The sequence below is a fragment of the Heterodontus francisci genome, chromosome 7 (assembly GCF_036365525.1).
Source record: "Heterodontus francisci isolate sHetFra1 chromosome 7, sHetFra1.hap1, whole genome shotgun sequence".
NCBI classification, from domain to species: Eukaryota; Metazoa; Chordata; class Chondrichthyes; order Heterodontiformes; family Heterodontidae; genus Heterodontus; species Heterodontus francisci.
In genome coordinates this window covers 23,664,506-23,683,964 of record NC_090377.1, presented here as the reverse complement: position 1 = coordinate 23,683,964, position 19,459 = coordinate 23,664,506, and the positions used below count along the sequence as shown (strand labels likewise).

The following is a 19,459-nucleotide window of genomic DNA, read 5'->3' as shown; positions in this document are numbered from 1 at the left end:
CACGTAACTGAAAGTCCCTCATCCCTGGAACCATTCTTGTAAATCTTTTCTGCATCCTCTCTAAAGCTTCAATCTCCTTCCTAAATCATGCTGTACCTCACTACAGCAATTTTCAATATGCCTTCTGAAAAGATACAACACATTCCCACATAAGACTTTATTTGGGAAATAGAAGCACATGGGATTAAAAGGGACAGTATTACTTGGGCATGAAATTGATTAATAGTGAAAGGATGTTTTTCTGACTGGAAAGAAGTATGTAGTGGGGTCCCCCAGGGATTGGTATTATTTCTGTTCTTGCTATATATAAAAGTGACCCAGACTTGGGTATTGGGAGTACAATTTCACAACTTGCAGATGATACAAAACCTTGCAATTTTGTAAATAGTGAGCAGGATAGTAGCAGACTTCAAGAGGACATAGACTGGTGAAATGGGCAGACAAATAGCTATTTGCGGATAAATGTGAAGTGATGCACTTTGGGAAGAAAAACATGGAGAAGCAGTAAAATCTAAGTGGCTTTTTTTTCACTGTTGGGGGTGGGGGTTGGAAGAATGCAAGAGCAGAGGGATCTGAGGCTGCATATTCACAAATCTTTGAAAAGATTCACAAGAATGCTTCCAAGGATAGAGAACTTCAGTTACGTAGATAGATTGAAGCAGTTGGGATTGTTTTCCTTGGAGAAGGTTGAGAGGAGATTTGATAGAGGTATTCAAAATTATGAGGGGTCTGGAGAGAGTAGATAGGGAGAAACTGTTCCCGTTGGTTAAGGGATCTAGAATGAGAGAACACAGATTTAATGTAATTGGCAAAAGAAACAATGATATGAGGAAAACCTTTTTCATGCAGTGAGTGGTTAGGATCTGAAATACATTGCCTGAATGTGTGAAGTTAGATTCAATCAAGGCATTCAAGAGGGAATTGGATTGTTATCTGAAATGGAAGAATATTCAGGGCTACAGGGAGAAGGTGGGGGAGCGGCACTAGGTAAATTGCTCCTTCGGAGAGCCAACGCAGACACGATGGGCCAAATGGCTTCTGTGCTGTAACAATTCTGTGATAGCAGGGAAAGTTGATGAGGCAGTTAAGAAAGTGTAGGTGTTACATGGCTTTGTAAAGGGGGCACAGGATGCAAAATCACAGAAGTCATGCTAAACCTTTACAAATCATTAGTTAGGTCTCAGAAGGAGTATTGTGGACAATTCTGGGCACTACACCTTAGGAAGGATCCCAAGGCCTCGAGAGTACACAGGTTTACTAGAATGATACCAGGAATGAGAACAATTCCAGCTTCTCCAAAGAGCAGAGATTAGGGGAGACCGAATAAAGGTATTCAAAATTATGAGTTTTCATAGAGCAAATAGGGAAAAACTGGCAAGTAGGTCACTAACAAAGATTTAAAATCTCTGGCCAAAGAACTGGAGTAGAAAACAGGAGATTTTATTTCCCACCTCCCCACAGAGGGTTAACATCTAGAATGCACAACCTGAAAGGTTAATGGAAGCAGATTCCACAGGAAGTTTCAAATGGCAACTGGTCATGCACTTGAGGATTAAATGGGAATAAGGCATGGTGTGGGACTGAAGTAGACAGCTCTTTCAAAGATCTGGCACAGGCATGACAAGCTGACAGAATCTCTCAGTACAGAATAAGTTCAATCATTCTAACACACACATGATGGTGCATGGCAAGCAAAAGTATCCAGTGCAATTCCCAGGAAAAAAATATAATCTCACTAGATACAGGGCAACAGAAGTACTCTAGACTGCAGGGATGCAAAGTCTGTTACGTGAGTAGCCAATGATGCAGAACCAGAGAGGATATCCAATATTTGTAACAGAAATGCATGTGCAGTCGTCATTTCACAAGGTCTGTTCTTTTAACTTGTACCTCATAACAAAACTCTTGAACTGTTGAAAGCTTAAGTGCTTAATTGGTGCAATAAAATGCATCATATATATTCCCCTGAGATTCTCAAGTAGTTCTACTTATGCCAAAAATTTTCTCTTCTGGAAATGGAAGAATTGCATCTTTTCGATGTTTGATGACGATTCAAAAGCAAGAACAAAGGTCAGTTATAATTTCTTCTTTAAGCTGCATTTATACCAAGATACTTCCTTAAATAATGGCAAGGCCCTTCAGGATCTGGTTTCTGATGAGAAAAGGAAGGGAACCAATTTATCCCTACCAAAATGTATATTTCTAGTCATGTCATGCTTATTGTCCAATATTTCAATTCATTTTAAAACAAACTAAAACTCCTTTAGCCAATGATGCCACACTCTACCTAAAGTGTAGTCCTTATCTTCTCTTTCCCTTCCACAGATTATCCACAATGCAGAAACAACAGAAGACACAGGTAATAGCCAGCTGAAAAAAAAAGCAACAGAACTGCAGATTGCTGTTAAAACCAAGTTTTTACTGTTTATAAACAAAGCATTAGATTAACTGTACATGCTGCAACTGGGTCACTATGTACAGGATCAAATCAAACCTCATTAAAATGTACAGAAGAATATTTCTTGAATCAAAAGAATGCAAGTACCAGCTAAAACTGAAATTTTAAGAGTTTGTTTTACAAAATTATTAAAATTTAAGTACATATAGTTACAGCTGCTCCTCCAAAAATAAGCTCACAGGTGCTACACTTTAAATTACGTAAGCTCATTTTCTGTATTTTTGTAACAGAGCAATTAAGAGCCACAAGTAAATTATGAAGTTTGTACCCAAACGAGACAATTCTGGTCAAGTGAAATTAAATACATATCCACAAAAAATTTAGAAGGGAGCGAGTCAGACATAGAATATTTTTAATTCCACCCCACCCCGTGTGACTGATCGCTTTATGATGTTGGTACTGCAGTCAATCCTTTAGCTGATATTTCACAAACTAGTTTTATTTGTTGGGCATCAGCAATAAAGGCATCATTAGCTACTTCTGAAAACTGAAATGAATAAGGCCTTCTTAAAGCATACAGTAAGAAACTGTAAAAGCTCAACTCCTTTTCACATTTTATCCAGTGTTAATAAAATTCAAGTGAAGGCAAAAAAGCCAATAAAAAGGAAAACAAGCATTCCTTAATTCAAAAGCAAAATACCACGGGTGCTGGAAATCTGAAATAAAAACAGAAAATGCTGGAAACATTCAGCAGGTCAGTGTCCGTGGAGAGAGAAATTCAGTTAATGTTTCAGGTCGATGACCTTTCGTCAGAACTGATGAAGGTTCTGACGAAAGGTCACCAACCCGAGATGTTAACGCAGTCTCTCGCTTCACAGATGGTGCCTGATTTGAGCATTTCCAGAATTTTCTGCTTTTATTCCTTAATTAAATATATACAGTACCAACAGTACTTTTAGGCAGTTTGAAAGCAGCAAAAAAAAAACCAAATTAAATCTGTCATAAAAATTGCAAATAGAAGATTTTACTGAAGATTATAAAAACATGTACAGTTCAGATTGCAGGATCAGGCACAAGGTTTCACTTTCATTTAGAAAAAAAGCATACAATTGACAGTATTATGCATATTTATTACATCATTAATTTGCAGCTTTATCACAATTGGTCATCCTGGAATTATTTTTAATTACAACACTTTTGAAGGTTAAAGATTACACATAATAAAATCAAATAAATTAATTACATATTTATGAGATGTAAAATAGACCGAGAAAGTATTCATTCCCCTTCACCTTTTATGTACTTTGGAGCGTCTTGTGTCAATTGCTAGATAAATCACAGCAGGAGGAATGACTCAAACTTTATTTTATGCGATCTGTCACAATGGGAAAAGCTGTCCTCAATCATTTACTTAAACCTTTCGGTATGCATTCAATACTGGGCAGCATCACTAGTCTTTGTTATAATTTAAAACCTTTTACAGGGGCTCTAAGAGCACATTTCAAATAAATCATTCTCCTATTAATCAAACTCAAATAGTCCATTCCAGTAAATAAGTTGTCCACAATGGCAAAAGACTCGTTCATTTTAAACCCTGCATTAGAGATTCCCTCCCCACCCACATTGTTATTTTCTTACTTTATACGTAGAAGCCCAGGCATGGGCACATATTATAAATCCTCTGTTGCTAAGATGTAATTTTTTTTTAAGAAGTTCTGCCACTAAAAACAATAACACGAACTAAATTTAGATTAGTTCTGCAATATATTGTATTTTAAAAAACATTGTAAAAATATACATTAACCTTGTGCCCAATCAAATGGCCTGATCCACAGCTGCACTTATGTTTAGAATAAAGGGCAGAAACCAGATAGGATTTTGAGCAGAAAGATTGGTGTTGAATACTAGCTGATGGGCATTACTGGCCCCAAATTATGATGAAATGACAAAGCTTTCAAATTACACTGAAATGTTTCATATTAGCTGTGAGAACCTTAGAATTTGAACATTGGGTACAGTCTTGAAATGATAGACTATCACTGTTTGGTATCAAATATTAAAAGTGTAGATAGTAGCTTAGGCAGATGCATTTTTGTTTAAAAAACTTCCTTAATCCAACAGCCCAATCCAAAGATAAATCAAATCAACCAGTGTGCATTCTTAAAAGCTCCATACACAAAGCAAAGACGTTTAGGCTTAGCATCTATGTATGAAATCAACTCACTTGATGATTCAGTCAGTAGTATATTGTAATATAAAGTGCCCTTAATATGACTTCTGAAATGGAAATTTGCAAAATACTTTCAAATTTCTAAACACAATGAAAACAATCCAAACACTAAACCTGCATAATTACAGTCAGTAAGCAATAGAGAAATCAACCTGTACAATGTGAATTGGCACTGAACTGAGTCTCAATAGTATTGCTCTTATTTACAATTTAAACACTTTATAACCTGCAATTTTTTTTTAAATGGAAATGTTACAAACTTTTTAATTTTTATTTTTTTTTTATACAAATGGTATGAAAAATATTTATCCTTAAAATCCAACAGTCATTACTCTACCGCTTGCAATTTTGCATGGTTGATAGATACATTCACGTTCATTATACAGCATGACAGAATAAAATGGACCAATTCACATGCCTCCTTCTTCAAGGTAAATCTAATAAAAATAACACTGCAGTTATGCACAACCAAGGAGACCAAAGGAAATAAAAGGGAAGTAAATGAGGTTCATTACTATCAATTATTGGTTGTGCGTAGCTTAACCCTTGGTTCTCACTATCCCAATTGCTTACTTGCTTTACCAATCCTGACCAGGGGAATGGGATTGCATTTCACTGATGGTATGAATGGCATTCAACTTGACAGCATTATTTACAGCTGCACAGGGTACAACACGTTAATACACACGAGTACAGATGTGCAGATATTTAGACAGGGATAAATTAAACAGTCACTCATCCATTTTTATTCTCTGGCAAAAGTTTGGTTACAACAGGATTCATACTGTTCACTGAGTGTTTTTGCTTTTAGAGGTCTCAATCTCCTTGATCCTGCAGTCAAAAAATATATATTCATTTTTATAAAGAAAATTAAGTGTCTTACTTTTTACTTTATGTCATTAAGGTTTTTTAAACTAAAATGTGTGAGAGATTTAACAGTGTGTGAAAAGTAGTGGCGTGTTGAATTAAACTAAACTATTAAGAATTTCTATTTAATGTCTTCCTAGTTCTGTGCAGAATACATAATTTATTAACACGGGTTCCAGTATCATAAAACTAACATTTTGTGCAGATCTTTCATATCCTACCTACTTTAGCAAATATATTTCCTAAGTTTCATTTTAATCATTCACAGGCAGCATATTTTTGCTATTCCCTGTGCCTGACAATATCAATGGTTTCTTTTTCCACGACCTGAAGCTCTCCCCTCCAAAAAAGAGGCATGATTAGGATGTGAGCAGTGAGTCTACGTTTACTGATCCTAATGAATGGAGTAAAGAGCTCTGCAAGTGATTGCTGGAATACTGACCACCAAAACTGGAACATACATGCATTTTGTAAATTAGCTATCATTACACGCTTCTATTTGTGCTTTGTTCCTCCCAGTACTTGGATTTAGTGTCTTACCATAAAAATTATCCTACCGCACCTCTCCTGTGTAGTTCTTTGGGTACCAGACTAGTGCTGATAACTGAAGTAAACTAAAATAGTATACAGTGAGGCAAGCTTATATGTGGCACCGATAGGGGCGGTATGCACCCATCACCAAGTGCCTAGGAAACCAATTATAAAAAAAACTGCAGGCACACGTTTCCCCATGGCACGGTTCACTGCAGGATCAGACTTGCGGAGAAGGAGAGCTTAATATATTTGGTGGGACTTAAAGACAAGTCAAATAAAATTTCACCACCTGGGCTGGATATGAATTCAAGTCTTTGGAGTAGATTGTCCTAGCCAATGTGTAATGTAGCTAACCAGTAAACAGCACCCAGATTCTAACATGGGAATGGGTGGTTAAGGCTAAATTTCCTATAAGAATTATTTACATTTTAGGCTCTAATGATTAGTCAGTCAAGCCCAGAAATCACTGTAGATCTAACTGTTGGTTGGACTTCACTGGGAAAAATTACCACACTTATTTTATCTGTAAATGATATATATAAAAAAGAAAAATTCTTCCTGTCCATGCTAATTTGGAAACATTGGCACATAAGTGCAGGAAAAAGGTAAGCTCTTAGATCAGGGAACAGAGGACAATATGTACTGAGTGACTGCTGTAGGTTCATCATAGGTTAAACAGCTGCACATCAAAATCTGAAAGTGAGACAATTTGGATCAATTTGACTAATAAGTGCTCACTGAACCTTAATTTTAATTATAATCTACATTAAAGAACACAATCTAGAGATGAGAGTTTTATCTGCATGTTAGTCAAAAGGCAGCGTGAAAACACTTGTTAATAAAAACAAACAGTAATTCTACTGCAGCACACACTTTCAAGTTCATGGATGCCTCCACAAAGGGTCAAGTAAAGATGGTTAAGTCAATCTCATGAACAGAAAATGTATACTATTAAAAGTGGTCCTTTTGAATAAACTCCCTCAGTTAAACCAGCAAGGACGAGGACAAATTCATAAGCTGGTGAGGGAAAAGTCATGTAGGTAGATCTCCCTTTTGGCACTACAGAAAAATCCAAAAACCGACGATTTCCCTGAACAAAACCAGAGCAGAGGACACGGCATTTCAGAACTGATGGCAACTGTGATCATAATTGTCGTCAGTATGATCACACACAGAAACTATTATTTTTTTTTGAACATAAAGTGCAACAGTGCTTAGGTTCTCATAGTCCATGCTCCAGTTTGCTGATCTTTCAATCTTCAAACTCACATCAGGGCAGCATGTTGTGCAAGCACATTATGACACTGTAAACGTTCCCAGCAAATCAGTTTCAAGCAAAGGCCTTATCCTTAGCTAATTGTACAGTGTTGACTGCAATGGTTTCACAATGCCTTCTTCGTACACCCTCATAATAGCTTCGCAAACAAACTTGTATTGACTCTGCAGGAAGGAAGATAGGAAGGAAAAGTTTAGTTGCTTATTTTCAATAAATTCACACTCAAGAGAATGCAATCTATTTCATAGAAGTCTCGAACAAAATGTTTGAATTTCATCATTAAATTACACCACTACTCTAATTCAGTAACTTGCACAGCAGAATCTTTCCACCCATTACCTCTGGAATCCCCCAATAATTTATCCTGGCCCATTCTCTTCCATATCTACATGCTGGACTTTGGCAACATCATCTGCAGAGATGGGATCAGCTTCCATATGTATCCTGATTACATCCAGCACTACCTCTCCATCATTTTTTGTAACCCTCTCACTATCTGCGTTGTCAGACTGGTTGATTGAAATCCAATCTTGGACGAGTCAATTTCCTGCAGTTAAACACTGGGAAGACCAAAATCATAGTCTTCAGCCTCCACAACAAACTCAGTACTTTTAGCATCAATTTCATTCCCCTCCCTGATCACAGTCTTAAGCTGAACCAGGTCGTCTGAAATCTTGGCATTCAATTTGGCCCTGAGCTGACTTTACAACCTCCTCCAACCAAAAAACTAACCTCCCCCACCACAACTCTGTTCCTCTGTTGCTAGAGTCTTGTTCATACCCGCACCACTGGCAGCTCTGCCTTCAGCTCGCTACAGTTGTTGTTCTGGAACTTTATTTGTAAGCCACTCCACCTCCTGCTCCTTCTCCCCCTTAAAATCCACCTCTTTGAAGGATGTTCTGCCATGGAGGGAGTGCAAAGATGATTTACTAGGCTGATTCCTGGGATGGCAGGATTGACGTATGAGAAGAGATTGGGTTGACTAGGCCTATATGCACTCGAGTTTAAAAGAATGAGAGGGGATCTCATGCAAACCTATAAAATTCTAACAGGACTAGACAGGGTAGATGCAGGGAGGATGTTCCCGATAGCTGGGGAGTCCAGAACAAGGGGTCACAGTCTCAGGATACAGGGTATGCCATTTAGAACCAAGATGGGGAGAAGTTTCTTCACTCAGAGGGTGGTGAACCTGTGAAATTCTCTACTGCAGAAGGCAGTGGAGGCCAAGTCATTAAATATATTCAAGGAGATAGATATATTTCTTAATGCCAAAGGGATCAAGGGATATAGGGAGAAAGTAGGAACAGGGTACTGAATTAGACAATTAGCCATGATCTTTTTTGAATGGCAGAGCAGGCCCGAAGGGCCAAACGGCACAACTCCTGCTCTTATTTTCTGTGTTTCTACGTAATAGCTCCTTCTTTGGCTTGGTGCTCATCAGTCCTTGCATGTCTGTGAAGGGCCGGACATTTTGACATTAAAGACACTATATAAATGAAAGCTGTTGCTAAACTTAAACTCTCCTCCTTTCCATGTGATGGCTTGCCTTCCAAAATACCTCCCTGATCTTTTGTTGAGGACAGGCTGTTATGCCACTTCATTCAGGCGAAAAGAAATTATTGGTGCTTTTTTTTTGGCTGTTCAAAACAGTATTCTTTTGGGGCTCTCTTCATATTCCTCTAAGGAGGTGTCCCATATTGTTATACAGGGAAACTAACACAATTTATAATAAATGTGAAAGAGTGAACTTAAGCTAGAACTAGTGTTAAAATGCAGTAAACAACGAAGAAGAAATAGCAAAATTAAGATTTGAAGCTGTGTTCTTGTGTGCATACAGCTTGTATATCACCAGGTGGCAGTGTCATCCATGTTAATCTTTATTTAAAATGTATGTTGAGCCATGTTGGAAGACAGTTTAGAAGTTTACTTTACACTCTGTAACGGTGTAGTATTCAGTGGTAATTCTGTCTCTCAAAAGCCAGGACTGACTTTTGGTAACTCGGGCTGATCCCAGATGAGAACTGCTAGGTCTTTCTGGAATTGCTCCCAGTCATTTCTACAACTCTTATCTTTGAAACAGCTCCCTGGGGCAATAGCAAGTTGTCTGCTGTAAATAAGAAAAGTTGCATCTCACTTATTTCCCCCATCCCATATACAGACTTTTTTTTTTGAGGTGAGGGTGGTGAAAGAAAGGCAAACGCACTTTCAGATGCTCTCATTTTTCACTTTTTTCTTAAAGACTTAAGATGCAGACATCATGTTTTCTTCTGTTCTAGTTGGAGCTTCATTAAGGTATGGTAGAATAATGATTATGTTACTGAACTAGTAATATAGAGACCTGGAATAATGACCTAGAGAAGGGTTGTGCAACCTTTTCGCTTTGGGGGCCACATTACAATTTTTGTCTTACATAAGGGGTTGGTGAGACAATTTCGGAAAGATAAAGGCATTAAAAATTTATCTTACTATTAATCAAAACAACAAATGTACATTTTTGTGAAAAAGCTTTAAATGAGAAGATTAATTTATTGACTTACTTCCTTGTCACTATGTTGGACACTGATTTAGTAAGATAACTGGCATTTTTTTGCTTGCACAAGTAGTCAATAGCTGTGCGCAGAATTCTTGTAGCGATGCAGAGTATTCCAGATAGATGTCCATCTGTCAGGGGTGACCTTGATCACTCTCTGACCCCTCTCTTTTTCTGTCTGTCTCTATCTGCCTGTGCCAGCCCCCTCCCCTCGTTCTCTCCCTGCCTGTTGCCCCCCTCGCGCTCTCTCTGCCTGTCGCCCACCCCCCCATCCCCATTCTCTCTCTGTCTGACACTCCCCCCTCACTCTCTCTCTCTGTTGCCCCCACCTCCCGTCTCCCCTTCTCTCGCACTCTCCCTCTCCGTCCACCCCCCACTTCCCTCTCCGTCCACCCCCCACTTCCCTCTCCGTCCACCCCCCCAGGCTAGTCTCAGTAATGGTGACCATGAAACTACTGGACTGTCGTCAAAATGCATCTGGTTCACGAATATCCTTTAGGGAAAGAAATCTGCCGTCCTTACCTGGTCTGGCCAATGTGACTCTAGACCCACAGCAATGTCCTCTGAAATTGACTAGTAAACCACTCAGCTGTATTCTCCAAGGTGGCTCACCACCATCGTCTCAAGGGCAAATAGGGATGGGAAATAAATGCTGGCCTTGCCAGTGACACCCACGTCCCGTGAATGAATAAAAAAATGATCTGCCTTGACAATCTAAATACAGTCTGATGACAATACACTAATATCTGAACATAAAAGGTCTAGTACAAATACACATATCCAATTCAGGCACAATTACAATTATTCTTGGAAACCTGACTCAAGTACAAATCTGGGCTTTGAATATTTTGCCATACTAGATTTATACCAATTAGGACACAATTGTACTTAAAATGCATACAGCATATAGTTTAAACTTGCTTATTTGGGGCCAGAGCAAAAACTACTCAATTTGAGATGAATAACAGTGTGGAAAGGGTGTCAATATAGGAAAGAAATGTAAGAACATAAGAAGTAGGAGCAGGAGTAGCCATATGCCCCTTGAGCCTGCTCCGCCATTCAGTACAATCATGGCTGATTTTCTGTCTCAACTCCACCTTCCTTCCCATATCCCTTGATTTCCCCGAGACCAAAAATCTGTCTATCTCAGCCTTAAATATACCCAATGATGGAGCATCCACAACCCTCTAGGGTACAGAATTCCAAAGAATCACAACCCTTTCAGTGAAAAAGTTTCTCCTAAATGATCAACGCCTTATCCTGAGACCGTGTCCCGTATTCTAGATTCATATCATACTGGTGCAGTAGCAGCAACTCTTTTGAGGGTCAGTTTAGGGACATTGGGACAGGAAAGGAGAAAATGTATTCAATGTTACATAAACTAACCTAGAAAACTCAATTATAGACTTTGTGGCCAAGAATGCAACTCACCAGTACCAACAATCACCTTGTTGAGTAAAGATCAACACACAAAGCAATGGTCCCCATTCCCAATCGCTCAATGGTAAATATGGCACTGAGTTACAAAGAACATGAAGGTCCCAAATTAATTTTTGAAGATTTGCTCTTGGGATGTGGGAAACATTGGTAAAGCAGACATATTATCAACAAAAGACAATTGATGCAAACGTAACAGCTAAATTTATAGATCTATATATATATATATATATATATATTGCTTAGCATAAAGGATAAATTAAAAGGAAATGCTATTTACAGTTCAATGCTATGTTAAACTATTCATGTGGGTAGAAAACAGCAGTGCGCTTTTCCAAATGACTATTTTAAGAATCCCAATAAGAGACTAGTGCATTTACTGAAACCATCACTTTGGTCCTTCTATGTGATAATTTGCATAACTCAGCCACAAATTTAGTTTCAGTGATCCTTAAACAGTGAACAAAAGCTTTTAAAATTGAGATAAGCTACTGTTCCAGTAAAGAAAGCTTACAGCACTCCAACAAATAAATGACTCAGTTTTTCACAAGGAATATTGAGGATAAAAACAACTTGCATTCATATAGCGCCTTTCACAAAGTAAACGCCCAAGGCACTTCACAGGAACATTACCAAACAAAATTTGACACTGAGACATGTAAGATGATATTGGGGCAAATGACCAAAAGCTTGGTCAAAGAGGTAGGTTTAAGGAGGGCCTCAAAGGAGGAAAGAGAGGTACAGAGTGGCGAGGTTTAGGGAGGGAATTCCAGGTATTGGGAGCTGAATGCACGGCTGCCTAGGGTGGAATGATTAAAATTGGGGATACTAAAGAGGCCCGAATTACAGGAGTTTGATTAGTCATTATAAATAAAATGATTTATCAAGCTCAAGGCAAGTACAAAAATCAGTTATGGCTTTCAAGCTATAAAATCATTTATTACAGATCTGTGAATGAGATGTGATTGCTGTAAATTTTTCTACTTGCAAGATGAAATTGAGGGCAGATTACGCAATTTGAAAGCATAATTGCCCTTAGTCTCCCAATTTCTTTTCAACAATTTCTGTTGGACGGAACTATGCGTGGCCACTGAGCAAGGACAGAATGGCCTTCGGCAGTGATGCTTGCCTATGGACGGGTAGCTCTATCAAACAGTGTCTAGCCTCACACATGAGAAATAGCCACTTGGATTGCCTATGGGTCTGTTCTGCATTTCTGTAGATTTATGCCCTAGCCTTCATTAATGGGATGGGGTGGGAAAGTTCTGGTGAGCTTATTGGTTAATTTTCAGGGAAGGACCAGCAATTATTCGAGTGGTGCACAGGGACTGACAATTGTTCATGAAATGTATCAGTGCTCCACAATCTGTGCTTTAGTTTGGTGCACAAAAGTTTGAGGTTGAGATTATTTAAGTTATTTCATCAGGGTAGGACAATAAAAGGTTGTGTGATTACTCACAGGGAAAGGAGGGAAAACTAACAGATGTTCAGTGGGCACTCTCATGGAGGGCAGAAGTCTGGCTGCTTGCTTGAACTCCTGGGTGCAGAATTGTGCTTAGTGCAGGGGAAATGCATAATTTACCTGAAAACAAACTGCGAAATGAAGATTACAAGTGACATAATCAGGGGATTCGAACAGTCAATGCTGGTTGTAAACATGAGACACCATTTGAATCCCTGTTATGACTATTAGGGAGCAATATCATGCTCTACACTAAAATCCAAGTGATGATTATCTAGATACAAATTGTGTTAAGTACTCATTTTCTGCAGTGCACCAACTCAATCAGAACTAATGAAAGAACCATCTGATCCTACTTCCTGAATTCAATGCTCCAGTGGAGACAACTGTGATGACAAGTGAAGACAATGTGATCAATACTCACTGGTGTTTGAATCATCATGGCTCTCTGGTCTCGCATTGTTCTCACAATGTCCAAAGGATACACTGGTTGATTGCACTCGATCAGACACATTGCTGTCTCCATAGTAATAAGAACTCCAGTCCGACCTATCCCAGCACTGTAAAACACAGTGGAGTACAAATAATTGTATTAGAATCGTAGCCTGATTTACTGTGTAAAAAGAATTTCTCTTGCTCTCCATCTTAAATGTCTTATAATTAATTTTATATCTACGTTCCCTCATTCACCGGAAATGATCCATTTCAACTGACTGTTTTAAACACATCCATCAAACCACCTGTTAATTTCCTCTGTTCTAATGAAAACAGCCTTTTATTTTTCCATATTTGTATTTCTTCATACCAGGCAGTATCTTAGTGAATCTGCACTGTAAAAGTATCTAGTGGTTTAACTTCCTTTGTATAATGGAGGCCAAAACTGCCCAAAGTACTCCTACAGCAGCCTTGAAGTTTTGTATAGATTCGCCATTATAATAGGTCTGAGGTGAGGAGAAATTACTTCATTAAATGGGTTGTGAATCTTTGGAATTCTCTATCCCAGAAACCTGTGGATGCTCAGTTACTGAGTATATTCAGGACAGAGATTGTTAGATTTTCGGGTACTAAGAGAAATGGTGATTGCGCAGGAAGGTAGAGTTGAGGTAAAAGACCTGCCTATTCCAGCTTCTATTTCTTATATTATGACATTTACATTGCATCGCCTAAAATCTTAATACTTCACTTTTTATGGTCTATCTATTTGAGGTTCTGGTATTAATATTTGGTGAACCTGAATCCTCAAATCACTATGATCTTCCACATCCCCTAGCTTACCCCAAAGTAAAATTAGCACTTTTTAAATAAAAACAAAATGTATTACCTCACATTTACTGACACAGAATTCCATCCGCCAAATTTTTGTACATTCCATCTATCAACATCCCCCTGCAGCTTCAATTATTTGATTCCTCTTATTTTTGTATTGTCTGCAAATTTTGAACAACTCTCTAGCCCTAAATCCAAATCATCTACGAACAAAGTGAAACAAAATTGGTTCCAGAACTCCGCAGGACAGCACTTCCAATCAGTGAGGAACTGCCTCCTACTGTTTTCTGGCTTCTATACGGTCTTTAATCCAATTAGGTATCCCCCACTTATTCGGTATTCCTTTTCTTCTCCAGTAGTGCCTTGTGTGATAGATTGTCAGATGACATCATCAATTTCTAATTTCCACAGCCAACATTTAGAACTGAAACAATGGTCTCATTCAGATCATTAACTGGTCTGACTATTAGTATGGATGCGCCACCTATAACCAGGTAATTTCCTTCTTGGGATGCAGGCCAAACGAGTTCTGCTTTTCCTTAATATTTTTTGGATGGAAAGCTGCCTTCAATCTAACAGCAGTGAATGTCATTAAACAAGTCTCACTTCTTCATAAACAATTTCCGGTGTTAGTACCAAAGCTGATACTGTAAACCTTCACCCCACACGACATGCCCCCTATCATTGTTGCTTTGCCTTCTTCAATTTTTGCTACCCCATCTCACCTGATAATGCCATCTCATGCCATGCTACAATTCCACAGGTGATCAGTCTGCTTAGTACTTTGAAGTGCCCACTCTTTAAGCATGAAAAATGTTGTCTTCCATTGTTGAATTGGCTGTCATCACAGCATTATTTGATCCTAACCTCACTTGGTTAGGACACAAGTCTATTTTCCAGCTGCAGTCACTGAATGAGGAAGGAGGACTTCAGTTGATTTCCATCCATTCCTAGCCAAGAGCTGTTTACCCCAGTTTTAGCCCCTCTACTGCTGTTTTGGCTGAGACCAGCGCTCTCAGCACAGACTGGTGAGCAAAGATGGGATTCTCCTTATTAGTATGAATCAGTTCCACATTAGGTAGTGAAACTTCTCCACTGAAATTTCTCCAGAAAAACAAGTTAATTAGAAAACGGTTTTTGCTCGTGTGGAGTATAAACACCAGCATGGACCGGTTGGGCCAAATGGCCTGTTTCTGTGCTGTAACTACTATGTAACAGCTACTTATCAATAACTATTATTCATGTAGAAAATGTGGATAAACTTGTCTTGTAACCAACATGATATTTAACAATGGATTATAATTAGCATTTTCCACAGAGCTAAAGGAGGCATTTAAAGGAATTAAAACATATAAAGTAAATTGGAACAGAAACGCGTACACAAATAATATCTGCAGCAGGCCCTCATTTATCATACAATTTTAAGTAACCCACATTTAAAAATTACAAACTGTAGAAAAATCATGAACAAGGTTCAAAAAATATATTTGAAGTATCTCCTCTGGCAGGATCCAAATTTCTCAGTTTGTCTCTGACAACTCATTGGTTAGGTTCTTCACTAAGCACTGATCTTTTGATTACTTTGCAAACAGCTAAACTACATTTACCTGCAGTGTACAACAACTGGTTCATCTTTGCCAACTCGTGTTTCTCGAACAAGCAACACAAACTTCAGGAAATCACTCGAGTCGTCAGGAACACCATGGTCAGGCCATGCAATATATTGGATCTGGGTGAGTGGACGGCTCTCATTTTTCTGCAAGGACGAAAAAGATCATCTTTCAGTAACTGACAAAGCAGATATACCTGTAGTTCCTTCAAGTTTATCTTAAAATGAAACTTGTGCAAGAGCAGGTTGATGATCGCTGCTTACGAGAGTGGTGGAAGTGGAGACGATGAATGATTTCAAAACGAAATTGGATGGGCACTTGAGAGAAATAAACTTACAGGACTAAGGGGATAGAGCTGGGGAATAAGACTGATTGGATTGCTCTGCAGAGAGCCAACATGGACTTGATGGGCTGAATGGCTACCTTCTGTGGCATCACGACTCTATGAAATGACTATCAGTTTATTTAATCTGCATAAACTTGCCTCAAGTTTAAAGATTATGGGTTTGAGGCACATGCTCAGGGATTGAGCTCACAATCTGGGCCAGATAGATATATTACTCTCAGAGCCAATTGTAATCTCACTCACAGTGCATTTGGTAGTTCAAAAGCTTTTTCACCACTCAAATCTCAATTAGAAGACTTGATTTTGAACTCACGTCTTCAATATTTGCACTTGGACATTTTTGAGCAGAGCTTCCCCAGTTCACCTTGGAGAAAATGTGAGGAAGAGTCAACCTGCATGATGTGTTACTGCTATCATTCCTCAACAGAATTACAGTAACACTGCTGGAAGTCTGAAAATGCAATACAGAAACAGCTCAGATTCAGATGGGGCAAAGTATCTTATACACCATTGTTGAATCAAAGAAAATCAAAATTAGTTTGTAATAGGAAAAAAAGGAACTAAACACAGTTGAATCTGGATCTATATTTCAGGGGCAGAATTCATCCAATGGGCTACATGAATGGAGACAATGTTGCCAGTGTGACTTCTGAATTGTGTCGTCTGATGAACCAGTTCTGATGAAAGGTCACAGACCTAAAAAGTTAACTCGGCTTCTCTCTCCAAAGATGCTGCCAGACCTGTTGAGTATTTACAGCATTTTTTGTTTTTATTGCAACTATGCTTTTCTTACAGTGGACATTTTTGTTGTTAAAAATTGCTTAATATCAATCCTCGAGACTTGCCAGACACTTCATGAATAAAGATTTCTGCAGATTTGAGTTTAGAAAATGAAAAATAAACTATTTTTGATCATTTTGATAATTTTCTCCCCTCCACTCAAGGACGCTGCTGAAGTCCTTGTTGCAGTACAGTGCCACAGGCGCTTGTGAACCTCCAATGCCCCCTTCAACCAAGAGGAAAAACATCAGTCTAATTCACTCCTCAATGAACTTCCACATATCTGGACTTCTATCAGAATGTGTTAGATAGCACTACGAAATGGGAACCATGGTTAGTTTGCTTTCTCAAACCAAGTGGTGCTGAGGTCAATTGTAGTGCCCCGAAGGAAAAAAATCACTTGGTTGCAGATCTTTGTCAAGATCAGCCAACAGCATAGACTATGGATTGAACCCAGGATTTTCCTGGGCTACATAACTCAGCTAATCATTAGATAAACTAATTGAAAAACCCTTGATTTAAATAAAATATAAGATTATGGAAGACAATAAACATGGCCCATAAACACTTGCTGCATGAGTTGTGCTGCATTCCAACTGACACCAGGGAATTAAAATAAAAGCAAAATATTGTGGATGCTGGAAATCTGAAATAAAAACAAGAAATGCTGGAACCACTCAGCAGGTCTGGCAGCATCTGTGAAAAGAGAAGCAGAGTTAACGTTTCGGGTCAGTGACCCTTCTTCGGAACTGACAAATATTAGAAACGTCACAGGTTATAATCAAGTGAGGTGGGGGTGGGGCAGGAGATAACAAAGGAGAAGGTGTAGATTGGACCAGGCCACATAGCTGACCAAAAGGTCATGGAGCAAAGGCAAACAATATGTTAATGGTGTGTTGAAAGACAAAGCATTAGTACAGATTAGGTGTTAATGGACTGAATATTGAACAGCATCAAGTGCAAACCTGAAAAAAAAACAAACAGTGGGTAAGCAACCGTGACAGGGTTCCCCTTGTCCTCACTTTCCACCCCATCAGCCTCCATATCCAAAGGATCATCCTCCGCCATTTCCGCCACCTCCAGCGTGATGCCACTACCAGTCACATCTTCCCCTCCCTTCCCATCAGCATTCCGAAGGGATCATTCCCTCTGCGACACCCTGGTCCACTCCTCCATTACCCCCACCACCTCGTCCCCGTCCCATGGCACCTTCCCCTGCAATCGCAGGAGGTGTAATACCTGCCCATTTACCTCCTCTCTCCTCACTATCCCAGGCCCCAAACACTCCTTTCAGGTGAAGCAGCGATTTACTTGTACTTCTTTCAATGGCAAGCAGGACCCTGAGCTTCCGGTTGCTTGCCATTTCAACACTCCCCCCTGCTCACATGCTCACATCTCTGTCCTGGGATTGCTGCAGTGTTCCAGTGAACATCAACGCAAGCTCGAGGAACAGCATCTCATCTACTGATTAGGCACACTACAGCCTGCCGGACTGAACATTGAGTTCAATAATTTCAGAGGATGACAGCCCCCCATTTTACTTTCATTTTTAGTTATTTTTTCTTTTTTACATTCTTTTTTACAATCTCTTTTTTTTGCATTTATTTCATTTCATCTTAGTTTGTTCAGTTTGCTTACCCACTGTTTTTTTTCAGGTTTGCACTTGCTGCTGTTCAATATTCAGTCCTAATGCTTTGTCTTTCAACACACCATTAACATATTGTTTGCCTTTGCTCCATGACCTTTTGGTCAGCTGTGTGGCCTGGTCCAATCTACACCTTCTCCTTTGTTATCTCCTGCCCCACCTCCACCTCACTTGCTTATAATCTGCGACTTTTCTAATATTTGTCAGTTCCGAAGAAGGGTCACTGACCCGAAACGTTAACTCTGCTTCTCTTTTCACGGATGCTGCCAGACCTGCTGAGTGGTTCCAGCATTTCTTGTTTTTATACCAGGGAATTAAAGTTCTGTTATGTGATTCAGTACCTTACAACAAAAGAAAGCTTTTTTAAATTATACATTTTACAGTTTCAGACCCAAATATTTGTAATCAAGATTCTTCATCCATACCAGAGACAGTGAGTCAGATAAAATACGTTTAGACAAGTTTAACAGACAATTATTACTGCAGGACATGCTCTGGTTAGCAGCATTTATATTCCCAATGGCACTATGAGAAAACATTTTGCCATCAGTAATCAGAGCTAGGCAACATATAGTACAAATAAAACAGGACTGCATGGCCAGGTGGTAGACAGATGCTGGACAGCGAAGCGTACCAGGTATGTTTATGAATCACACATGAAAAAGCATTCCCAGTTATTTTTCTCAGCACAGTCAACTTACCTCTAAATTAGTTAAAGTCAACTCTCTGAAGACATACGCAGGGTTTCCCTCTTCTGAGTGGCAACCAATCTTGAAATTCCCATATGATGCATTTTCAGAAGGCTCAGGCCAATACTGGTGACACTTGACCTAAGTAGAGAAAGTTAAACCATGTAAATACAACTTAATTCTTTAATAAAGAGAAAACGGATTTCAAAGTTAACTTACTGTAGAAATTGGCACCTCCTGCCCCAATCAGGAACCCCATGCAACAAAAGTATAAATTGCTAACCATACTGCAAGTCAGCCCTATCACTATACTACTTTTAAAATCTTTTCAGAATTCACCACAGAGGGCACTAAAGTGGAGGAGGATTCAGAAGGCATGAACAAACTAT

General features: G+C 39.0%; 1 protein-coding gene across 5 annotated transcripts in view; it reads right to left on the bottom strand.

Moving 5' to 3' along the window:
• Positions 1–2,408: 2,408 nt before the first annotated feature.
• ptpn4a (protein tyrosine phosphatase non-receptor type 4a) overlaps positions 2,409–19,459 on the bottom strand; it is a 305,345-nt gene continuing 288,294 nt past the window's right edge. For all 5 annotated transcript variants that reach the window (XM_068034879.1, XM_068034877.1, XM_068034878.1 and 2 more), the window contains 4 exons: positions 19,083–19,211; positions 15,608–15,756; positions 13,159–13,294; positions 2,409–7,469 (listed from right to left, as the gene is read on the bottom strand). In XM_068034879.1, the coding sequence (XP_067890980.1) occupies positions 7,383–7,469; positions 13,159–13,294; positions 15,608–15,756; positions 19,083–19,211 (501 nt within the window). In that variant the 3' untranslated portion in view covers positions 2,409–7,382. The remainder of the gene's footprint in view (positions 7,470–13,158; positions 13,295–15,607; positions 15,757–19,082; positions 19,212–19,459) is intronic.